This window comes from Parasteatoda tepidariorum, chromosome 10 (genome assembly GCF_043381705.1).
Source record: "Parasteatoda tepidariorum isolate YZ-2023 chromosome 10, CAS_Ptep_4.0, whole genome shotgun sequence".
NCBI lineage: Eukaryota > Metazoa > Arthropoda > Arachnida > Araneae > Theridiidae > Parasteatoda > Parasteatoda tepidariorum.
This window is the reverse complement of record NC_092213.1, coordinates 85,689,704-85,715,069: the sequence shown is the minus strand read 5'-3', so window position 1 is coordinate 85,715,069 and position 25,366 is coordinate 85,689,704. Positions and strand designations below refer to the sequence as shown.

The following is a 25,366-nucleotide window of genomic DNA, read 5'->3' as shown; positions in this document are numbered from 1 at the left end:
TTAATGTAACAAATGTTCTAGTATGTTTTAAGAGTAAATATTATTTGAGGATACTGATACATATCTCGCAGATTTGATTAACCCTTTATATCCTGACGACACTCATGCATTTGGTTCCACTTAACATTAAATAAAATAATATTTCCTTAATCCAACAGATTTTCTTGATATTTTATTTAAATAGTTTTTGTATCTAACTACAAAAACACACTAAAAGTTTAATCTAATCATGATAATTAAAAATATGTTTCACAAGTTTTCTGAAAATATAATTTGGGATATTAAGTGCTATTATGCAATTCCACTTTAATATATAAGTGTTTATCCTATTCAATCTATGATACTTATGACTAAGTAGCATATTATTACTAATTGAAACTGCAATGTTAAAAGTTTTGTTGGAGTGGGAAACGGCTGGTCAGGAATTTTATTGTAAAAGATCAGGAAAAACCTGCAAAAGTCAGGATATTGTTTTCTCAAAATAGTGTAGGAACCCTGTATTAGTATTAAAAACATTTAGATCTCTTGGTGAACAGATGTGATTTTTCGAAGTAATCGTTTTTTAAAGTAGCATTTACGTTCTTATAACATTATATTGCACAAACAAGAGTTCACAACCATATTTTCACTAATAATAGCAGTCCTGGAAAATAAGTTTAAATTAGGGATACAAAAATATTTAAAGGAAAACAATACCTTTGCGACTTTTGTTAATTTTATGCCGATGACAACCATAGCAATATCAAAATGAATGAGGAAAAACTGGATCCTACCTCGTGATTTTTAGGCCAAAGGAAATGCACAGACAACAATAGAAAACTGTGACACCGTATTTATACATATTCAAAATAAAATAAAAGTCGCCACTCAGCTTTAACTGGTAAGTTTAGTCATAACATTTAGCAAGCAACATTATTAAAAACTATTGCTTTTTCACACATATGCATTCTCAATTTTAATTGGCTGTTTTGTGTGTTACTAACCGCAAGTCTTCTGTGCTTGGCTATTTGTTATTTCATTCTCTTCTTATATTATATAAATATATATTTATAAAATGAATTTTCTGACTGAAAATCTTTATTCATTTCTTTGAATATTTAATTTATTTTGATAGACAAAAATCCCCCCCCATATTTTGATTCCCCCCCCAGAGGGCCAGAAATTTGAATCTGTTGAAAAAAGCATGTTTATTCAGAGAAAGTGCGTTTTTGTGTCTGATTTTGTAACTTAAAATATAATCTGCTATAATTAATTAGCATATTTTAAAGTTATCCAGTAAGGAGTTTTACTTACTTAGGATCAATTATTACTATTGATAACAGAATGACTCCTGAAAATAAAAAACTGACTCTATCTGTCAAATAGGCTGAGAAGATTTATTAAATCTAGGTTTCTTTCTAGAAAAAAACAAAGCTCTTGGTCTACATACTCAGGCCAGTTTTGACATACGTATCTGAGACTTGGACAATCAAAAAACTGGAGGGAAATTGTATCGCAATACTCGAGAGAAATATTTTGCGGAGCATACTTGATGGTGTAAATGAAAACAATAACAAACGAGAGAAGGAGAAGAGTTTAGATTAACTTTTTACTCAATTTCATCAAACAGGAGAAATTTTAACATACATTGCAAAATGACAGAAATTTTCTGAATTTTTTTTTTCTGGTCAACTTATGAGGGTTTTAGAATAGAATTTCTTAATACTTCTCAACAAAATTGACTTATTTCAGTGGTCAACATACAAGATAGACAGGTGGTCAAGTTACAAAGGTTTTGCTTCTTTATATTATATAGGAAAAATTCCGTTCTTGATAATTGAAGTCAACTTATGCAGGTGTCCAACTTACAAGGGTGGTCAACTTGACAGGTTTCACTGTAGTAATAAAAAATTAAATTTTAAAAAATAAACAGCAATTGCTGCTACTAAATTTGAGATAAAACATACAAATATTTGGTATTTAGCCTATACTGCTGAAAGCACAATATTAATTTCGGATGAATAAAGGAAGAAGCTTCTGCCGCAGACAAAACTTAGTTCGTTTACATCTGTCTTCCCCCTTCCTGGGAAGGGTTTATTTGAAATACAATAATGAAGGTAAACAAATTTGTGAAGGGTTCGATTAAAAGATAAATTATTTTGTGAAGGATCTGTTTTTAAGTAAAAATATTTTGTTAAGGTTCTATTTTTATGAAAAGATATTTTGTGATTCTAAACAGACCCCTGTTCTGAGTACCAAATTAAATTGTTGTTTTTCTTTTATGCAATTGTTTAATAATTTGTAATTGAAAGTGCTTGATTGTTCAAATGTAATTCTTTTTCTTGTTTTTAAACTCTTTGTTTTGTGTATCAATAGATAGCATAATTATGAATGTGAATATCCGTATATGAGTAAAGAGGTTGAGAATTCATGTTTTAAAGTGGAACCTTGTTTTATTAAAAAAGGGGGTTTCTTGCAGAATCTTTTTAAATGCAGAGAAATGACATGTCTTATGATATGTGAGTTTATTTTTCAAATTGTAGCATAAAACTCAGATTTCTATTTCGATATTTATCTTCAAACGATATTAGCAAAGGACTGAAAACTCACTCAGGAATGCAAATGCATACAAAAAGAAAAGAAATTAATAGAAGCTAATGAGAAATTTAAATAAGAAAGGTTATTACACTTTCTGCCGAAGGAAAAGAGGGAGGCCGGTCAAAAGATGGTTTGACTAGGTGGAAAAAGACCTCTAAAAGTCCAAAGCTGGAAACAAAGAGTTAAGGACAGGCGACTTTGGAGGAAAATTGTTAGTGAGGCCATGGTCCAACATGGACTGTAATGCCAGGGAGTTAGTTAATACGTATTTGATACTTTTTATGCAATTTGCTTTATAATTGCTTAATAATATATAAATAGGAAAAGATTTGTAACTTTTGAAGCTCCATTATTCATTGAACAACAAAAGTGAATACCTTATCCTTTAAATATAAATAAATATCCTTTTAATACTCATAAGTTATGTTTTCGCATAAGGATAAATAATGCAATATTAAAAATAATAATAAATTTTTTTAATAAATTAAAAACTTGTCTTCATTTTGTTTCTTGTTCAAAAATTAACCTTTTATTTTTCACATTATTTTTTTTTAAATTGTGATATACTTTGAACAAAAGGGTTTTGGACAATTTTAGGCAAAGGGGTTTTGGACAGTTTAAGACAGGACGGTTTAAACCATGGATTAATCCATTCTGTCCTAAACCTTGCCAACTCTGTTTGAAACAAATAATTTTAATTTGTAAAAAAGAGAAAGAGTTTATATTTTATATAGTTTGGCATATAAAACCTTTTATAAATGTTCAAATAATAAGTTTTTTTTTTTTTGATTTATATAGCAAGCTAGAAGTTTAGTTGCTAGAGCATACAGGAAGACTGAGAGCGTCCTGCTTGAAAATCGGGAAAAATTAAACTTGGTAAGGTTCTGTAATTATAATAACTTTTTTTTTACTTTAAAAAAATTCTGAAATATTCTAGTTTTTGAATTTGATGTTACAAAAGAATCTCTCTAAATCATTATCTGACGCTTGATAATGCATGTCGTCTGATTCAAGGAGATTTCTTTCTTAGATTTCAACAATAGTCAAATAAATTCACTAGATTACTTGGTATTATGTTTCATGTTTATGTTTTGCAAGTATTGTAATGATACAACTAGTGTTAAAAATTAGTAATAGCATACTTTACTTTTTCGTGACGTTTCTTCATAATTGATTGTTAGATAATTTTAAACCCTAATCAGTGATTCCGCTGAATTTTGGTCCTTTTTTCCTAATGTGTGTCGCATTTAAAATTTCGGATTTAAGAAGTACAACTGACATACAAGGGATTTAAGAATTACTGTTGGTGATTCTCATCAAAATAATTTATGAATCACACATAGCGATTCTAGAACTCACTTTTTTGACAGTTCTGATTTAGCCTCTTTTTACTTCTTTATAACTGTTTATTCTTGGCACCATCATGCGTTAGTGTTAGCATATTGTTAGAGCAGCGAGACTAAGTTCATTTTATTAATGATCATTTTGGTTTAAATTTTCTAGATGGTATATTATTTTACAACCATTTTTTTTTCAAGTGACAATTCTTACGTCTTGAAATGACAGATCTTCAAATGATAAGTTTTATAATGATTCTTTTTTTAAACACAAATCGGGTAACAAACACATGTATACAAGAAATACTATTCAAGAGAGTCTCAAAACACAATGATCGCATTGTAAGCCAAATAGCTTCAAAATACACCAGAAACAGCAACCTGGAAGTATAAGCAGTAAAGAGCCTGCTGTAGCACCCTAGTGTAGAAAACATTTATCCATTACTAAGTAGGTCCTTGGAAGTCCTTGAATTTTTTTTAATTTGAAAATTGAGTGGGAACCCTGAGCTTGAGATATTCACAAAGGACAAGATTTAAAATAAATATAAAAAAAACACTACAATCATGTGACCCATGTAGTAAATGTTGACTGGTGTACGTTAAATCTATTGGGTCACAATGTCCTCCATGTTCCCATAGCACATCATACATTTGGGGGTACAGAATAGGAGATTGATTCTTTTCTGGTTCAGGTTAAAATTACAATCTGGGGGTAAATGCTCTATGAACTATGTGTGGCTGAAATCATATTCTGGGCCATAGATATCTCCACCGATAAACAAGAAACGCACCCTCTGCTTTAAATTCGCTTGGTTTTGGGGAGTATTGTAGCATAACTACCACTACGAAAATTAAACATCAATTCACTGGTATATAAGACATGCTAACTTGATTTAATCACGAGGTACCTTTTAATAGATGAAGGTTGGCATGGTCGATAACTCTGCCCCATCATTATTATTGTGAGCATAACAATAATAATGATTATTCAATTACGACAAGCTGGCCTGGAAGGGGGAAACTGAGCAGAAGAGTTCATATGTGAAGAAAGTTATAAGTGTACAAAATATGATCACATTTCTTCTGGTGACAATTCCAAACTGGGATACCATTTCAATTCTTTGGTTCACTCTCCTTTTACGCTTTGATTTTCTTTACCTCTTTCTTCTGATTTGCTGTAATCTACTAGTGCACTGCAACTCTCACTTAGCACATGCTAACTCATGAGGGTAGTCGTACGTATTTCGATGGAAAAAATTTAAAACAAATAATCTTAGCATATTTAACCTGCTAATTTTTAATATGTGTTTTTTTTTAAAAACTAAAACAGAACAAGGAAAACCTGGAAAATACAGGAAATTTAAAAATCACCTAAAATAACAGGGAAAATGCACAGAATTTTGATTTTTTTTTCTTTACAAACTGGGAAAATACTGCGAATTTTGTTTCATATTTTTGTCTTTTAAGAAATGGTGACCACTCAAAACGTAATCTATGGGATATTTAACCATGATATTCCAACTATACTAAACTATTTCTTTTACTATAGCATTATTTAAGTATGCAAAGCTGTTTTTGCCAGCAATTAAAACTATTAAATATAGTTAGCTCTATATAGATCTCTCAAGAGCAGAGTAATTATTGTTTCCTCTTAATACACTGGTCAACAAAATTAAGAGATGGAAGACATTTTCCCAAATATCTCAAAAAAATACTGAATATAAATAAATGAAATTTGGTATGGATATAGCTTATTCCATGATAATAAAGTATGCAAAACAAAAATGAAAGTGCCATTCACTGGCAAGACCTATTGCCAATAAATCCAATGTAGTCTGAACTTAAGGATAAAAGTGAGACTTGTACAATGTGTGTTGCCTTAGTATGGTGTATGGTCACCCCTGACAGACAGCATGCACAATGAGTATGCATGCTGTTAATAAGGGAGTTAAGGAGGACTTGTGGAAGACCCTCCCATTCTTCCACCAGAGCAATTTCTAAGTCCAGAATGGTTCGGGGGGTGGAGGTTGGCGCATCGCAATAGCTCTCCCAAGAGCATCCCAAGCATGTTCAATAGGATTCAGGTCAGGAGATTTGGCTGGCCTATGCATTCGTTGAATATCCTCACTTTCCAGATACTCATCAACCATGAGAGCCCTATGTGGTCGTGCATTGTCGTCCATAAAAATGAACTCAGGGCCAACAGCGCCCCTGAAAAGATGCACATAGGGCTCTAGGACCTCCTGCCTGTACCTCTGGGCATTCACGGAACCATTGTCAAACACATGGACCGGTGTACGGGCATGATCCCTGCCCAAACCATGAATCCTCCACCAGCATAATGGTCCCTTTCGATAAGGTTCCCTACATATCAATAACCGTCCAGAAATAGCGTCATAGAAATGTGCGAAAATGCTTTCCATCTCTTAATTTTGTCCACCAGTGTATATTGTGTATAATATGTATAGGAAAAACACAGTGAATTTTTTTTCCAGATTTGGGTGGCAACCCTGTATGAGTTGTCATATTTTTTATTACTCTCTTGTTATAAACTGTATCATTTTCATAAGAGCCTTCCCTCCCCTCTGACAGTGTGCGTACAGACTCCTTATACTCCTTGGAAATAAAAAAAGTATCCAAGAAGTACTTGGAACTACTTAGATTTCCAAATTAGTCCTTAGATTATTGCGTTGCATAGATGAACTTACAAAGTCTGCTGAAGAATTTGCTGTCCAAGCAGGAAAACGAAATGATATGACTTAGCCGTCAAAATCGTTTAAGAAAAACTTGAATTGCAAGAGTTAGAAAGAAAAAAAAAATAACAGCAAATAACTTTAATTTTACAAGTTACAAGCAAACTTAATTAATAATTTACTGTAATTTTTTTTTGTGTGCATAAAATGCCTTAGATTTTCTTATGTATTCAAATGTAAAAATATAAGATTGGTAGGTTTTTATGTTAATCTTTAGCATCTGTACTTTAACAAGATTTATTAAAATATTTGAGGCTGGAAAATGTATTTATGTGTAAAAATGATAACTTTATTTATTTTTCTTAAAGAAGTTTGACCAAGTCCAAATTTATTTCAAAAGGGCTAGAAAAAAATATGCAAAATATACACTCTTGCAAGTTCCTTATAATAAGTGCTTTTTAATTTTAAAAAAAAACTGTCAAGTTATCTTTTACGCAAAGTACTATTTAAATTTTTGATAAATCCTTAAAATTTTGGACTCTTTGGCTTTCTTCTTCTGATCTTTGTATGAACCCTGCTCTGAGTGTCACATCACTTATGAACAGGTCGTTATTTATTCTATGTTGAAAATTAATTGTATGCATTACTTACATTTTTTTTTTTTACAGCTAGCTGAAGAGCTGCTAAAAAAGGAAGTATTGAACTATGCAGACATAGAAAAACTAATCGGTCCCCCTGCATACGGCAAAAAAACACTGATTGAAGCCATTGATTTCGGCCCCCCTGAAGAGCCGAAAAAGCAGCCTTAACTGACAAAACATGAAAATGTCCATAGAAACTGTTTTGTTTGTAAATAAAGTTATTTGTTAATAGAAATCATTGCTTTAGAGGAATGCTTTTGTAAATCAGTTTTTGCAAACAATAGTGTTTTTTTACTTCCAATGTGTTTTTAAAACATGTTATATAATTTAAAATATGTCACACCAAGGGCGCTGGCAGAGTAATATAAAAGGAGGTGCAACCCTCTAACAAACTACCCCCCCCCTCCTCCAAAAAAAATTTTCTGTTATTGCATTTTGTTTTGTTATTACATATACTTTCACCTGTTAATTTTTTTCAAGATACATTTCTTCATTGTTAACAAGATATTTAAAAAAAAGTATGAATTTCTTGTACTTGCAAATTTTGCCACTAGAAACTGTACTGATGGCACTGGCATAGCTACTGACTTTGAAAGACAAATAACTACAAACAGTAGTTTCATATACTAACGTGTTTGTGCACGCTTAACATTGGTATTTATTGTGTTGTTGAAGTTTTACAGTTGTGAGAAGTCAGTTTGTGTTATACACATTTGTTAAACTAAATATATTTTATTAAATGAAATTTAAAAATATAGCTTTATGTATCTGCCAAGTTTGTGCATGCTCAGTGTGTATAAGAAAAGAATCAAAGTTGACTCAGAATTCATTGAAAAAGTTATAAACAGATTTGGACAGCAAACAAGACGATTACAATTCTTGTTTGATTAAACAATTTTTAATTATGGAGCAATTATTTAATTATTTGTTTTTGAATAAAAATATTTAAAAAAAAATTTTTTATAACAAAATTGTTTTTCTGTATCGCTTTGATTAAAAAAAAAAAAAGCCAGGGAGGTGCAAGTGCACCCTCTTACACCCCGCTGCCGGCGCCCTTGTGTCACACTAAGATTAATGAAGCATCATTTTTGTTTCAAAATAATTTATTTTTTATTTTGGTATAGAAATAACTTAGTGTTAAATCTTTTCAGCTTTAAAATAACCCTTCTTGTACTAGATTTATAAAAAATCTTACGTATCTGTAAAGTTAATGAAATCATGTCAGTGTTGATAAAGTGAAATCAATATTTTGACACTTGCTTTGCTTACAATAATAGGTATATATTACAAATATTTTAAGCAGAATATTTTAAAACAACTCGAGAAAATTTTTTTATGAACTCGTCAAAAGAGACAAAATTAACGATCGCCACCAATAACAGGACATCTAAATCTATCATATAGGGATTAAAAAATGGCTGCTTGATCAACACTTTTTTTAAATAAATATTGAGTTATAAGTATTTTATAATACTTATAAAATAACTTTATTTTATGCTTGTTTCTCAAAATATTTCTTCATTTTAAAACTAAACTTTAAAATATTATGTAATATAACGCTTAAAATTTTCCATTTTTAAAGAAGTGGCCATTGTGAAAAATGATACAACTGGCCGGAAGTAAATTTTCTCTTAAAACAAAATATTTTTTGGTCCTAAAGATCTTGAAATTCTTAGGCATAATTATTAATTGGTTCTACAGAAGGGATTTTTAGGTCTATATCATGAGCTTAAAGACTAATATTGAAGGTTTTATTTAGAGAAATGACGATGCATATGAATTATTATTTGATTTTCAAAATAGTATAAGCAAGAATCAAATTGAACTAAATGTGGATTAAAGTGGCGCAACAAGTCCTAAAAGTTTTTTAAGTCCAGGTACCCAGCAAAAATCGAATCTCTTACAGTTGATAATTTTTTTTAAAAAAATTTGAAATCAAAATATATAAAGAATTCCAATCTAACAACATGCTTTTTTAGCTTAGATTAGTTAATTGTTTTTTACAACTAAAAACCTGTACCTGTTGAGTGCTGAACAAAACAAAAAAATTGTTTTCCTTCTTAATCAACACATATCAATAAAAAAAAATTATATTCTACATTATTTAGAATGTTTTTTTTATACATTCTTTAGTTTTTGCCAGCTTTTCAGGGAAACAGTTTTGAAAATATCATCTCTGGAAGGTAAGCAATTTCAAACTTTTAACATTGTAATTGTCTGCACAATTCAAATTTTGAACCAAGAATCAAATATTTACCAGTAAAACTAAATGTTATCAACAGATAGTTGGTTCTTAAAAGAACTTTCTTATAAATTAAAATGCGATTTAAAAGGTTAAAATGAAATCAAGAAAATTAGCGTTAATGGAGCAATTAGGGTGAAGGAACACTTAAGCTTCGCTTGCCTCTTAAAAAATCATATTGATTTCAAAATTCGTAATNGAAGTGTTCCTTCACTGGTTGGTTTACCCTATAACACATTGCTGTTAGAGATTGTAAGAAAATGTGCAATTGGTTGGCTTGGCGGAGAAAAAATTTATTCAACTATTTCATTCGATAGGAGTATGAAAGCTTTCAGAAAAGCGCAAAATAAAATAACGAACTCGAATGAGAAATAGCCATGGACTAAAGACAGAAGAAAAATCCCAACTTTTATAAACAGGAGCAAATATCTTAACCCCTTTTCTACCACATTCTTTGTCATTCATAGTCTCCAAAAAGGTTTCAGCCATTCATTTAGCAATCATAAAAGAGTTTCAGGTGACATTTTTATCTAGACTAACAGGGTTATAATAGAGCAAGTTTTGATGCTAAGTATTATTTAAGTTGGTGATATTTTAAACTATTTAGCGATAAATTTTAATCTAAAACAAAGTGGGTAAAATAAGTGATAAGATAATAATAAAATTTTTAAAAAAGCTTTGAAAATATTCTTTTTTATCCCGATCTTTATCCAAATTTCTTTGAGTTTTCATGAATAAAAAAATTCTCTGATAATTTAAGGTTTTCCAGGCAAGTTGTAAACACTTCTTGAATTGTTCGAAAAGAAAAACAATTGTGTTTAAAAACAATTGTGACTCTTCTACAAATTCGTGGCACTCATAAGATGGTTATCTTAAAATTGTTTTATGACGTTTGGCTATTTCATCCACAATTCATTTATTGTACTATTTATGTTTGTTTTCTTGAGGCTATGTTGGGTACCTTTGAGAGAAAGGTCTTGAGATGTATTTTGGGAGGAATTAAAAGAAAATGGTGTGTGGCTAAGAAGATCAAATCTAGAGCTTTATCACTCATATAATGAACCTGACATTATTAACTTTATTATACGACAAAGAATATAATGGGTAAAGACCGTACCACAAAAAGAATTTTCAATGCCAGACCAGTTGGCACATGAAAAAGAGGCAGGTCGAATTTGAGATGGATAGATGACCTAGAGCAGGGATGGCGAACCAATGGCACGCGTGCCATTTATGGCACGCGACACAATATTCTGGGCACTCCACCCATCACAATTGTTGTTACACTATGAATTGTTATCACACAAATGTTATTACGCTATCAAGCATATGTAACAATTAAATTGAAATTCACAAAAAACAAACAAAATAATAAACAATTATTAATAAAAAAATTAATACTAAAAAACAATTAATAACCGTAAAAAACAAGTTAGCAATAAATAACGAGCAAAGAAAATCAACAATTCTGCTTAAACTAACATCTTACAACCTAATATAAGTTATTGGTCATCTAATCTGCAACAACAGAAGTCACACTGATGTTACTTTAAGTTGAATTACGTGTATAACAAACTGAGACATTGCAAAATGCTTCTTTCCAATGTAAGTAAAGAGTTTTGAGTTGATAGTATATAGTATTACTATTTTCCCAATAATCACGAAGTCAAAATTATTTGACGGCACGTCTATGACCTCACTAAGCAATTTTTTAGAGAAAATGGCACGTTGGTGTATAAAGGTTGCCCACCCCTGACCTAGAGTAAGACCTTTTGGTCTTAAAAATACTTGCAGGAAAAAGGTTCTTCTTCATTGGCTTGACAGCCCAGGATGGGCCATTGCCTTCCGCAGAGTTGAACTCCAGGCTCTTCTACACTTGGCCATAGACATCCAATTTGTGACTTTTAGAATATTTAAATCACTTTCGAGGCAGTCTAGGTCTTCCTCTTTTTCGAGTGCCTAATGGTCTGGCAGAGAAGATCTTTTTTGTAACGCGGTTATTATCCATTCTTGATAGGTGTCCCGCCCATTTGATTCTCTGAATTGCAATATATTTGACTACGTCAGGTTCTTTAAATAGTATGTAAAGTTCGGAGTTAGTGCTTCTTTTCCAGATATTGTTACATTTAAGGCCACCAAATATGCTTCGTAAAATTTTTCTTTCTAACACAGAAATAATGTGCTTTACTTTTTCTGTCATTGTACAAGTCTCAGCAGAGTAAGTAAGAATGGGTCTTATCAAACTTTTGCATATCAGAATCTTTGTTTTTCTGCTGATGAAGCTAGATTTCAGATACTTTTTAAGGCCGAAAAAACATCGATTAGCTGCTGTGACTCTACTACGGATCTCTGTCGTTAAGCGACTATTGACTTCAGATCTCAAATATTTAAAATTGTTCACGGTTTCAAATTTATAATCCCTAATTACAAGATAATGGCTGGTATAATTGGTACAGGTCATATACTTAGTTTTGTCCTGGTTGCTTACAAGATGCAGGCTGCGGCCTCTAGTGAAGTTTTAGCCTCTTTTAGTGCCTCAGGGGTTCGTGCGACAATATCAATGTCGTCAGGGAATGTAAAAATTTGGACGAATTTATTAAAGATTGTTCCGCGGGTATTTATATTCGAGTCTTTCACAATCTTTTGCAAAGCAATATTGAAAAGCAGACAAGCCAGAGCATCCCCTTGTCTAAGTCCATTAGAAACAACAATAGGATCGGTAAGATCATTCTGAACTCTGAGTTTTGTGGAAAAAACTTCTTGAGAAGGCCAAGGCCCACCCGGGGCTGTTCAGCCATTGATGATGATGTTTGTTTTCTTTCACTATAGCCAGTAATTCAGTTCTTAACATCCTTTCCCCAACAATATTTTTAGCTTTAAGCCAGTCTCTAATTTATTGTTTTCTCAAATGGTATGGTAAATTATTCATAACTATAACAGCGTCTTGTTCAAGTTGAGAAGAATGTCAGTGAGCAGGATAAAACAAGTCTTTATGGTAATCTTTATTTTTCGGCTAAACATTGAGTTGCTTTTCATTATTGTTGGGAGAAATAAAATAACGGAGATTTTTTTTGTTTTTCATGATTGTTGGGAGAAATAAAATAACGGGAGATTTTACTAGCGACATTTTTTAGGCTACAAGTAAAGCCTTGAAACATCATGTAAGTCAAAAAGAGAAATTCAAAATTGGAAATAATATAAGCACTTACAAAGTAAAAAATATGTATGTAAATCTTAATCCAAAGAAGATTTTTTTTAAACCAATTTTTATAATCACTTAAACTATTTTATTTTACAACCGCTGTAGAACAGACGACCAAATTTAGGGATAAGAACTATTACTGTTCACGGGGTTCCCACACAATTTCAGAAAAAAAATTCCCCGACTTTTCCAGGTAAATTTCAATGAAAATCCATACCTTATTTTATCTATACTACAAAATTTTTTATTAGAAAATTTGGACTTTTTTATTTGCTATGCCAAGTATTAGATTTTTGTGTAAAATATATATCATTATATGAGGAAGTAAGCAATTCAGTATGTCAAAAATGTAAAATTTTTACAATAAATAATTGTAATAGAATTATTTAACTCGAATCTCAATAACTGAGTATTGTTATTGACAATTTTAAGACTGTTTTTTTTCTTCAGGTTTTTTGTAAGAAAATTGCAACTTTCCCTGATTTTTGGAGTTGAAATAAAATTTCCTGACAATTCCAGGTTTTCCCTATTCTCCCTGACTCGTGGGAACCCTGTGTTCAACTCTGTAGCTTGTAATTTTGAACCCAATTCAGAAAACAAGGGAACTCCGGGATCAAGTATTGGGAGAAACCCGCATTTGCGGAAACGTCAGCACTGTGGTCGACGCACACCGGATGCGGAATTCTTTTCGACCCGTTATCGCTGGGATTCGAACCCGGTTCACCTCATTGGAAGGCTAACGCTCTACACCCTGAGCCATCATGGCTCCGTTAAGACTCTATTGTAGCTCTGTGCTTCATGTAAATGAAAATTTCAATCCTTTTCTAACCGTTCCAAGCAAAATATATTTTATTTTATTCCATAACCGGCACTGAACAGCAGTTCCATTTTAGGTTTACGGCTATCAATGTTCCAACTCGTAACACTTTGAATCCAACCCACAGGCAGGGCATCGAAACTCCCGCATAAAACATTTTATTTTATAACCGTAGTTGAACAACGGACCTAATTTAGGATTTATGGTTACTAATGTTCAACTCCGTAACCTTGTCGTTTTAAACCCACACCCAGAAGACAAGGCACCACAACTCTACTTAAACTATTTTATTTTATAACCTTCGTCAAACAGCCGAAACAATTCTGCGTTTACGACTATCAATGTTCAACTCCGTATCCTTGTAATTTTGATCCCAATCCTGAAGACTCCCGGATCAGTATCCCCTGATTTGTTACGAGAACTTTGTGACCTCGACAGATTTATCAGGCATCAGTCGCCATTTACTACACGGGAAGTCGGCGGCGAACCCACGACCTGTGGACATGGGCCCAGTGCCTTACCAACCAGGCTATCCCGGCCCTACTGAAACTATTAACACTCAACATACTGCAGTACTGGTAATAGCACTATTGAAGAATAAAGTATGAGAAGTATTTTTGGCCATCAGCAGATATTTTACTGCCGAAATTTTATTTTTCTTAAATTTCTTCAAATACGGAGAAATTTCAGAATATACGGGTAAACAAGAGATAGTAGTAAAATACAGGAGTCTTCGTTAAAAAGCAGGAGACTTGGAACAAACAAATCACAATAAAGAAGGTAACAAATATTTGTCACCTGTTTAGCCAACCATACGATTCCGTCGCCAAGTAATATTTTTTTATCATCTAATCAATCTTTCCGTTGAATGAACTATGGTGAATTTATTAACAAGTGTTAAAAAAAAAAATAACATAAATATTAGAACTATCTTTAATTTACAAATATCATATTAAATTAATGATGAAAACAAATATAACAAACATGTACAGATATTTTTTTTTCTTTTCAAACAAATCAAAATTTATGCTTGAAAAGTTAAATTGATTACTATAATTTCTACAAATATTAGCAATAAATTTATCAACTAATCAGGACCTGCACTGAGGACTTCCAATTATTAGTCAGTTAATTAGACAAATATCAAAAGTCAGGGGCCTGTTTAGAAGAAATTTGGGTCCGTCAACGGATCCTTCACAAAATATCTTTTCATAAAAACGGACCCTTCGCAAAATTATTTTTCTTTTAATCGGACCCCTCACAAATTTGTTTATCTTCATTATTTTGTTAATTGAATAAACCCTTCCCATTACAGAAAACAAGAAAGATGGATGTAAACGAAATAAGTTTTGTCTTCGGCAGACGCTTCTTCCTTTATTCGTACGAAATGAATATTCTGCGCTCATCAGTATAGGCTAAATACCAAATATTTGTACGTTTTATCTCAAATTTAGAAGCAGCAATTGCTGTTTATTTTTGAAAATTAAATTTTTTTATTATGATTTTACAGTGCTGAGCATAATCTCGTAATTCTTTACAATTTAAAAACCGCTTGAAAATTTTTTTGCAATAACCGAACCCTATTTGCACAAATTCATAAAAGCAGGACCCTGGTTGAAATATTGTCACTTAACGTTTATTTTATATTCACAAATTACAAGTCATTTTTTCACAATTTTACAAAAACGGACCTTTCACAAAATGTCTGGACAGACCCCAAATTTCAAAAATCTTAGCCAAAGGCAAATCTTAACAGTTTTTTAATGATTAATCTTTCCAATTTAAAACTTCAAATAAAAGAACTATTTTAACTATTTTATAAAAAGCAAATTTAAATCAAGGGTCATTTTATGGTTGGGGAGGAGTAAATGAGCAATGAAAAATGTAGATGTTATTTATTGCCGTTCAGGTAAATAGGTTGTGATAACTTCTTGACTAGAGCAGTATTATAAGAATAAACATAAAACAAAATTTTTTTCTTAGATTTGGACTATCTTTTAACATTTGAAATTAAACATTTCATTTTTTAGTTCTTAAAGAATTTTAATGGTTTTACTTCACTTTTTTTTACTGTTGCAATCATAATCATTCAGAAAACAAAAGTAGGAGGTGCTATTTAAATAATTTAATTCTATTCTTTGAGTAAAGCTCACAGAGATTTTTTACCAAAATTTAGGAGGGGGCTCTATAAAGGGGAGAGTGGTAATCTATAAAGATAAAAATTAAATTTTCTTATTTTAGCAACCATTTTAGTTTTCAAATTTTATTATGAGTTTATTTTAATAAACACATTTTTTTTTGTTGCAAAAATGGTTGGATGATAATAGGCATCTTGCGACTACTTAACCTGTTTTATTGTAAATGGTAGGGAAAAATTACGTTTCGCGATATCGAGTGATTGGATATCGAACGTGCTAATCTGCACTTTATCGTAGTTTGCTTCATGCTTACATAATCTCTCTTGCTGCCTACATTACCTATGCAATGTATCTAAAGGAAAGAACTACAATCGAATAAAAACGACCGGATTTGTCAGAAACAATTCATTTTTACCCCTATTTTCAGGATTGAGAGGAATATTTTTTTTTTCGGAAGAAAAACTGTTTGCCCAAACTGTTGCTAAAACACAATTTTTTTTTAATTGAAATTAAAGATTTTATTGCATTTGGCGAGGCGGTGAATGCTTAGCATGGGCCCTGTTTGATAGAAAATAAGTATACTATGCAATTGCATCAGTAAATATAATTGTTTAACTAACATAGACAACCTTTTTGGAAAAGAGCTGCAGGAATATATTTTAACCTTTCTGGGGGGGGGAGAAAGTGCAATAAGAACAATATTAAATTTTGCTATAAGCTAAGGGACAAAATACAGAAAAACGTAAGCATAAATAATCCTTGAAAATTAAAAAAACATTTAAAGTTTTGCAATCTTTATCTTTTTCTTTTAAAAAAAATTAATTTTAGCAGGTTTTCAACTCTTTCATGTAAAACAAGCATTTAATGCATAAATAAATTACATTTTAATTATTTAATAAAGTTTTAAACTATTAATGTTTTAAACATATTTTGGTTGGAAAATCTTAAAAAAAGAAAATTGGAATGTCAAGATATTAAAATATATTTGATATTTTTCAGTTAGAATTGTTAGTAAATTTGCAAAATATTTAAGCTCTGTGTCAAAAATTCAAAAACTATTACAAGGTGCGTAGCCAGATTTTTCAACAAAGAAATAAGCACATTCTAAGTACTTTTTAACCACTCAAAAATTTTTTTTAATTACTTTCCAAAAAAAATCATAGTAGGGATCTGTGTGGTAATAAAAATTATTATTGTTTAAAGTTCTTAATTTATAAACATAAAATCAATCAAATTCAAAAATATTTGCAAAAAATTTACGTAATCATGATAAAATAACTAGTTTCTGATAAATATTGCAGAGAAAATTGTGAAAATCATGCATTTTTTGTAATTTAGAATGACAATCGATATGAAACAAAAAGTACCGTTAAGGGCTTTTAAAGTAGGTAAATCAAAAATAAGTACCTTAAAGCACTTTTTAAAAAAGTTACGTACTCTGTATTGTACATATTTATTGTTTCGCATATTGATAAAGATTTTCGCCACCTGCGGAAATAGATCAAATTTCAAAAAATAGTCATTAATTCAGTTAGTCACACCTGACTAACTGAAAAATACCAATCTTTTAATAAGTACCTACATTTTGGCATTAAAAAAAATTTAAGTATTTATTAAAATTGTTATTTTTTTAAAAAAAAAAATTATCCTTTTTATTTTACTATCAGTGATTCTCAACCACTGTGCCGCGGCACTTTAGTGTGCTGCCAAATTCTTAAAATGTGCCGCCAAATATTAGAAATGATACAATAAAAATTATAATGCTTTTTTTTATTACGAGTAAAGTTTAAATTAAAGAAAATTGTACATATATATATATATACTTTTTATAATTTTTCCACTCTTCAATCGCGTGAACATCTTTGTCGGAGATTGTCTTGTCTCTGACAATCTTAAAATAAGAATTAATTGTCTTTGACACACAATTTTAAAAAGTGTTAAAATAAGTAGGAAATTTGATGACTATTAAAATAATTAACAAAGGCTACAACAAGTTAAATATTAACGTTCCAACGGAAATAAAGGCTAATCATTAAAGTAAGCTAAGTAGTTATAAAAGCAAATTAACAAAGGATAACTCACAAAAAATAAGCTAACAATTAATAATTAGCAAAAATAATAATTCACAAAAAAATAATAAAAAGTGTAAAAAAAACTAAAAGTTAATAACTATAGAAAACAAGCAAACAATTAATAACTAGCAAAAAAAGTAACTGTTACTAACTAATAAAAATTAGTCAGAAAGAAATAATTAATCCCTTAATAAACGTGCATTTGCAGTACATATTATTTTATTTCACATTCAAAATTATTATCACAGACTATTTAACACAGTGTATTATAGGTAAGTAAACAACTTTTAAACTATTTTTTTTTTTTCATTATGTACCGTCAAATTTCGAAATTGTTAAAAGTGTGCCGCCACATAAAAAAAGGTTGAGAATCACTGATCTAGATATTCCCAATTAATTTTTTATTGAAAAGCAGATGGCGACACATTTTTCCTTTTATAGACTAAGTCTTGGTCGTAGGTTGTGCATCTCAAATTCAAGAAATTCTAACTAACAAAAGCAATTGAAAAAAATTCCTAAAACAACAAAGTTATTTAAGTTGAGCAAGAAGTGTAGCATTTTCCCTTTGCATTTGTTTATAATCAGAAGTAATCCTCTCAAGAGTATCTGCAATTTTCTTTTGATTCTCTTGCTCAATTTGGTCTTCTAATTCTCTGATTTCTCTACTAATGGCACCCGTATCTTCCACTATCAAAATTAACGAACTACAATTTTCGTGTAGAGAAGCCAAGTATTTGTAAGCTCGACGAATGGCCTCGTCTTTTTTCGCATCCTTAAAAATGAGCTCGTCCGTCACGGTGAAAGTCCGCTCCAGTTTCCCAGACAATTTGTTTATCTCTTTCTGGACATTTCTCGTGTCGAAGAGCACTTTATCGATTTCTGCTTTTTGCTTCTTGATGTTGGCAACGATTTCCATAATTCTTTTAGTGTACGCGGAGCGGTTGACGTCTTTGGTGAGTTTCTCGTAAGCGGTCATCAGATGTTTGAACGTGTCTTCCTTCTGCCTCGCCTCTCCTCCGATTTTGCGGATTTTCTCCCTCATCGATTTTATTTCTTCCAATTTGCGCTGTGTTTCGTTCAGGCGGCGTGAAGACAACTCTTTCAACTCCCTGTACTGCTCGATGAGTGGAACCCTGTGCTGCTCCCACTGTTTGGCGAGCGCCACGAGCTTTTGGGAACTGGCGTCAATAAGATCCTGAAGTTTATCTATATTGGTTTCAGCTTGAGGTAACAGAGACAGGGTGCATTTCTTAACTCTGAGCTGTTCCTTTAGCTCATCCAGATTCATCTGATCTTTCTTGATTAACTGAATCGAACTGTCCGATAAAGTTTCATAGGATTTATTCTCCGACAGCAGGTCTTCCAATTTTATGGTAAGTTCGTCCACTTTTTCTTGCATTTCCTCCGCTTCACGCTTCAGTCGATCGTCTTCCTCCAAATCGTCTCTTTCCGAGGGCGGTTCACCGGCCGGCACGCCGACGCCTTTCTTCTCTGGAGTGAATTGCAGTTGGAGTGAGTGCGTGAATCTGGAACCACCTTGAACTGCCTCAGTAGTGAAGTCGCTCAGATAGGCTGTCGGCGTCTCCTTCATTTGCTGAACGGCGTTCACTAAATACTCATTAACCATCTTTTTTACTTTCGTCTTTTTATTTAAGACAGAGGTTAATTCATCCTGATCCAATTCATCGACATATTGTTTAATGTAATCGTGAGTGTTAAATTCCAGTATAGAAGGTTGCAGCAACAATCTGGAATTCACTTGATTTGGTGACAATTGTAAATAGTTTTTGATGTAATTATTTTTGGCACTATTATTTAACTGGAAATGATTGAAAGGATAACTTATATGTCTAGTCTTGAATTTTAATTTAGAAAACAAGGGAATTTTCTGAAAAAATTTACCTCCACTCTTAATTTTAAGCTTGCAGTAATTAGGTAACCACGGATCGTTCAAACTCTTAGTGAGACAGACACCGGTTTCCTTAATTATTAAGGCTGTCTTATCTAATGGTTCGTCCAAGGCCTTTTCACTTTCTTTAGGTAAATTTTCGAAGAGAAATAAAAAGATTCTTCGTAAATCAGACTCGTTGGAGTACAAAAAAGTCTGATAGCCTATTTCACCTTTATAGCCCAGCTCCGTACAGATAGATGCAAGAGTAGAACCCAAACGATATCGAGCTGACATATTCTGAGGAACATGGTTCGGCAATTCCAATGAAGGGTTGATCAATTTCAAACACCGAATAACACTTTCAATAGCAATCGAGGTATTGAATTCCGCAAGACTACTTATTTCGCCAAGATCACTTCCGATTTGGCGGAGTGTATGTAGAACAATTTCATCCACTTCTTCCATTTTAATAATAATTGCTGGTGAGATTGGTATTCGAATATCTTAAATTAATCTTTTAAAAAAAACATACATGAATATCACATTATGACATATCAGCATTTAAGAAATTCAACGTCTTTAAAGATGCTGAACTGAAAACGATGTAGTGTTTACGAAAACAAAAAAGGAGGAGTTGTAGTTTCACGAACTTTAATGATAAAGATGAGTGGAAGTGAAAGTAGGTTTTTCCCAACAGTAACGAAAACAGCGACGTCATATGATAAAATACTGTGGGAAACATGTATCAGTTGTGTACTTTGAATCCGATGTTAAAATAGTGTTGTTATTCACGTTAAAGTCGAATATTTAAAAAATAAAATATTATACAGTACTTGCAGGCTCCAGAATGCAGAATTTCTGCAAATGGAATTCTGGCTCCTGCAAATATTGCACTAACTGGAAATATTTTAATGCGTTTCAGTCTTTCTGATGTGAAACATGAAACATGATCGAGAATAGATCTTGAAAATGTGCCTTCATTCAATTATGATATCTGTATGTTAATATATTTAGGTGGGATTTATTTTCTACTTCTTTCGATAAGTAATCAAAAGTTACGATTATTGCGCCGTCATTATTTTTGGCAAATGGAACATGCTCATTTTTTTTTATAAACGTTACTGCAGACACTGCAGAGTAATCGTAAATTATGCTTCTTCGAAGATGTTATAATACAGTACTGTGTAGTTGTGTTCACCATGGAATCTAGGTCAATGATATAATCATGGGCAAAATAGCAAAAAGTAAGTGATTTGTGCTTTAAAGTGAAACAATAGTTTCTCCATTACCGATTTCTTGAAACAATCTACTGTCCGTTGTAAAAATTGAAAGTTAAGTTTATTAGTGGAGCAAAAACATTATATGTCGCATGTTATGTCTCTAGCAAGAATTAAAAATTTGATCTTTCTATTTTTCTTTATTTAATTAGGGAAGTTCAATAAATGTTTAAATAAAATTCACATATGGATATTTAATAATATACTGAGTTACTAATAAAACATCTGACATTGTTCAAGGAACTTCAGTAATCATCCATATAGTGTGCAGTGGCGGATCCAGAAATTTTTCCTGATGGTGGGGGGGGGGTCATANGGGGGGGGGGGGGGGGGGTCATAGACTGAGATTCCCCCTCAATAAATTTTTTTTATAAAAAAAAAACATTTTTTTTAGCATTTTTTTTAAAAACAAAAACTTGGGTTTTTAATGCTAGTGTTCTCATTTATTTTTTTTCCTAATGAACAATGCATAAATAAATCAAGTATTCAAAATCTTTAAATAATATATGTAATGCGTTTTTTAGAAACTTCGGCAAATTTGTCAATGATTTTTTCATCATCCAAATCAATTTCTCGATGAATGTTTAACAATGCGAGTCCATTTAATCGTTTTTGATTTTGAGTTGCTCTTAAGTCAAGTTTTGAGACGTCGAAGAGTTGAAAAGGAACGTTCTGCTGTTCTTGCACTAACTGGCAGAGTTATTAATGTTTACAATGAAGCTATAACGAATCTCGTTTTAATCTTTTGGATTATGAATCTTGAAACAGTGAAGACCATAATTAGATGGGGGGGAAATAGATTTTTCCGACCTACCTAGTTGTATATGACCCCTTAAATAAGTCTTAAAATATTTTATTTCTTTTGTAAACTATTAAAAAAAAATATTACTTTTATTTACTCTTTTCAATTTTGGGGGGTCATGACCCCTATGACACCCCCCCCCTGGATCCGCCACTGATAGTGTGGTTGATAGATTTATTGCTAATGAAATCACTGTTACAATATCTCAGATAGCAAAATAAGGTTTATTTCCAGTAAGCAAAAACCTTTGTAAACCTGAAAAGGTTTGTAATGAGGTTTACATGTAAACTTTCTGACCTTAAAACGAGATGTGTGGCAATCTGCTCTATTCTGCGCACATTACCCTCATCCAAAACCTTGGAAAGCAACCTTCCATACAAAAACCTTAGGTCGAGGTTGACTTGGGGTTTTTAAGCGTGGAAAAAAACTTTATTAAAGCCTGTCTCAAGGTGAAAATAATCTTAAATCTAGGTCATTATGAGGTTTCTTTTCGCAAAGTCTTGTATGCTCAGCAAAAATCCACCTTGTCATGAAATTTTAATGGACAATGCAATTTGAGCCTATCACTAGTGTGACGCCAACTAAAACGTCATTATGGACCTCAGTGACACTACTTTTTAAAAAAGCTTTAAAAAATAATTTTTAATCCTTTTGGGATGAAAGGTTTGAGACTGCAATATTACTGCTTTATTGAAAAAAAGGTTTTTAGTACAAACATTTCCGTGACAATAAAAGGAAAGTTTCGACACAAGGTTGTCGTAAGGTTTACATGCTTTCTGGGTATTCTAGTGGATCAAAATTAAGTCGGAAAGCTAATATAATGCCAAAAATTGTTTAGGTTAATGGCAGATCTATCGTATTTTTGTTACATGAGTATTAATCAAAATCTATAATTAAATTAAATCTCTTGTTTCGTTTCATTCACAGTCAGATATTCACTAAGTAATTTAGCAACTATATATAAATTTAGAATTTTCAAATGTAATCTAATCTGCCAATTCGCAATCTCATAGTATTAAATATACTTTCGTGCTTGAACATTAAGTCGTAAAGTCTTTTTTTTTGTTTTTGTTGTTTATTTATAGCTTGGATATTACAGCTTGACACACAATGCAATTATCAAAGAAAAGAAAAAATTCTTCTATAATAGAATTTAACTTCTGTTTTCATTTATTTACATATTTTAACTATACATACTATTCATTATTGTAAAATAATGTGCAAAAGTACTTGTAATTTATAAGTATAATTTAGTGATTCAAATGATACGAGGCAAGTTAATAATTACTGAGTAACCTACATTTAAAGGATTATACTCTCGATTTAGATTTCAATCATTGAATTCTTTTGATTACATATTATAAAGTTTTGTTTACATATTTTGTTTATATATTTGAAGAGGTCATTTAGCGGACACTATAAAGATATTTTTAAATATTTTTTTGGTCTGAGAAAGAACTTTGAATTACTTTATACTTCTCAGGTAGCAGAGCGTTTAGCGTACCTGACTGTGAAGTCAACGACTGCGGGAGCGAATCCCGCTCAGAGCATGGTTGTTTCTCTCTGTGTGTTGTGTGAATGTGGCACACTCTATAAACAGGTATCAGTGGCAGTTTGGCGTGGGTAATGTTGCTCGCCTGTATAGCTTCCGTCACAAGATGCTCGCCAGACATCGCCAAATGAGTATGTATATATTGCAAATCTATATATATATTTCTCTTACACAGCGACAAAAAAAGCCTCATTACAACTCCCCGAATGGCAACGCTAGAAAATCGACCCATGATTGCCGCTAAATATGTCACATGCCAAATCTAGCTGAGGTGGCTCAACATATAGCGCTTTTAAAAACGGAAACTTAAATAACCAGAGAGAGCATTCTCACCAAATGTGATCTCTTCCGAAATTCACCCTATCAGCTGCGACAATCTCATACTATTAAGCTAGTCAGAGGTGAGCAGTCTTTGTCGATAGATCTCCATTTTAGTATTTCGTCGAAAGCGCTTTATTACAATTTTTAATAGACTTAATTATAGCCAAAATTTTAACCTTTTTAAAGAGATATCAGTTTTAGAAATTTTATCTTAAGATTTTATACTGCAGCACATTTCTAATAGGTTTAACGAATTACATGTCATTTATTTGAATTCAAATTTATTTTAATGACTTAGTATTTACTAGAAAGATGTAATTTAAAAAAAGTTGTTATATGGATTTGAATGATTGTTTTGAATTCTTAGAATTTTGTGCATTTGCAATGTACCTAAGTTAGTGGTGAGTGAAGCGAGCTTGGTTTGCGACTCAAACCATATAAGATTGCGTATCAATTTTCGGGGATTGGCGAGCGTTAGCGATCAGGGGGCGCAGCCCACTAGTATTTATTATTCCTAGTAAACTCGGGCATAGCAGAATTCTTCAATACGTTTTGCTTTATCACGTTTTTATTCGGCCGGAAGCAAAAAAAATAATTAATTGCGGCGATCGAAATGGTGACATAGAGCAGAACTCTCCACCTATAACAATACATCGTATGCTTTTCCCCATTAGCGTGTGGAGAGTCATAGAGGAAGGAAGTACGTTAGTTTCTCTCTTGATTTTCATATAGATTAAAAACTTTTAAGTTGGAAAGCTATATGGGACTGAAAACTACATTAAACATAGCTCTAACGAAAAGCATCATGGATATTCTAAAAAACATTATTTTTTAAATAAAAAGGGAAAATACCATAGTGCATTCCCATACAACTGAAAAGGAAGAGGAGAGGAAAGGGAGAAGGGCCAAAGACGTGAAACCAGTCTCTTCCCAGATGGCGTATTCGAGCGTTGCGGTCACCAATAATAATCTGCTGTGAGTGGAAGCCCACTTTTGTTTGGGAGTTTTGCTATTTGTGGGACTGCAGACGTGTTTTGTACAATTGTATAAACGAGGGTGGATGAATTTACGTAGAAAAAAAAGAGTAAAAAAATAGCCCTCGCGAGCGAAAGTAATGCAGATGATTTTTAACATATGTAACATATACAAACATATACAAAGACACATATTTGACTTTTTTTCATTTGCCCGAGATAATTTGGAATAGTAAACTGATAGTAAATTAAATATTTTTTAAGCATAAAAAAATTAAAATTTCAACCTAGAACTTATGTTTTGTTTTAGTCCCGGGTATTTATTAATAAAATAAAAAAATACTAGTGGGCTGCTCCCCCTGCTCGCTGCCGCTCTCCAACCCCCGAAAATTGCTACGCAATCTTACATGGTTTGCTTCGCAAACCAAGCTCGCTTCGCTCACTACTAACTTAGGTACATTGCAAATGCACAAAATTCTAAGAATTCAAAAATCATTCAAATCCATATAACAACTTTTTTTAAATTACATCTTTTTAGTAAATACTAAGTCATTAAAATAAATTTGAATTCAAATAAATGACATGTTACTCGTTCAACCAATTAGAAATGTGCTGTAGTATAAAATCTTAAAGCGTAACACCACGACCAGGGCCGGATTAGCCTATAGGCGCACTAGGCACGTGCCTAGGGCCTACGAAAAACTTGGGAGAAAAAAATTTGTTGACAAAAATAATTTAGCTTTAAAAACAACAAGTGTATTTTGCACAAAATTATGAAGATACAAATAAAAATATAATATTTTTCGGTAATAAATTATTTTGCAGAATCT

The 25,366-nt window shown here is 31.9% G+C and overlaps 2 protein-coding genes across 2 annotated transcripts in view; one reads left to right on the top strand and one right to left on the bottom strand.

Moving 5' to 3' along the window:
* LOC107447654 (SPG7 matrix AAA peptidase subunit, paraplegin) overlaps positions 1–7,483 on the top strand; it is a 73,928-nt gene extending 66,445 nt beyond the window's left edge. The window contains exons 19-20 of the mRNA XM_071187048.1: positions 3,376–3,453; positions 7,276–7,483. Coding sequence (XP_071043149.1) covers positions 3,376–3,453; positions 7,276–7,416 — 219 coding nt within the window. The 3' untranslated portion in view covers positions 7,417–7,483. The remainder of the gene's footprint in view (positions 1–3,375; positions 3,454–7,275) is intronic.
* Positions 7,484–14,428: 6,945 nt separating this feature from the next.
* Positions 14,429–20,649, bottom strand: LOC107447653 (coiled-coil domain-containing protein 22 homolog). The gene has a single exon (XM_016062619.4). It carries the CDS (start codon positions 20,073–20,075, stop codon positions 18,249–18,251), a length of 1,827 nt encoding a protein of 608 aa, XP_015918105.1. The 5' UTR covers positions 20,076–20,649; the 3' UTR covers positions 14,429–18,248.
* Between the last annotated feature and the right edge of the window lie 4,717 nt (positions 20,650–25,366).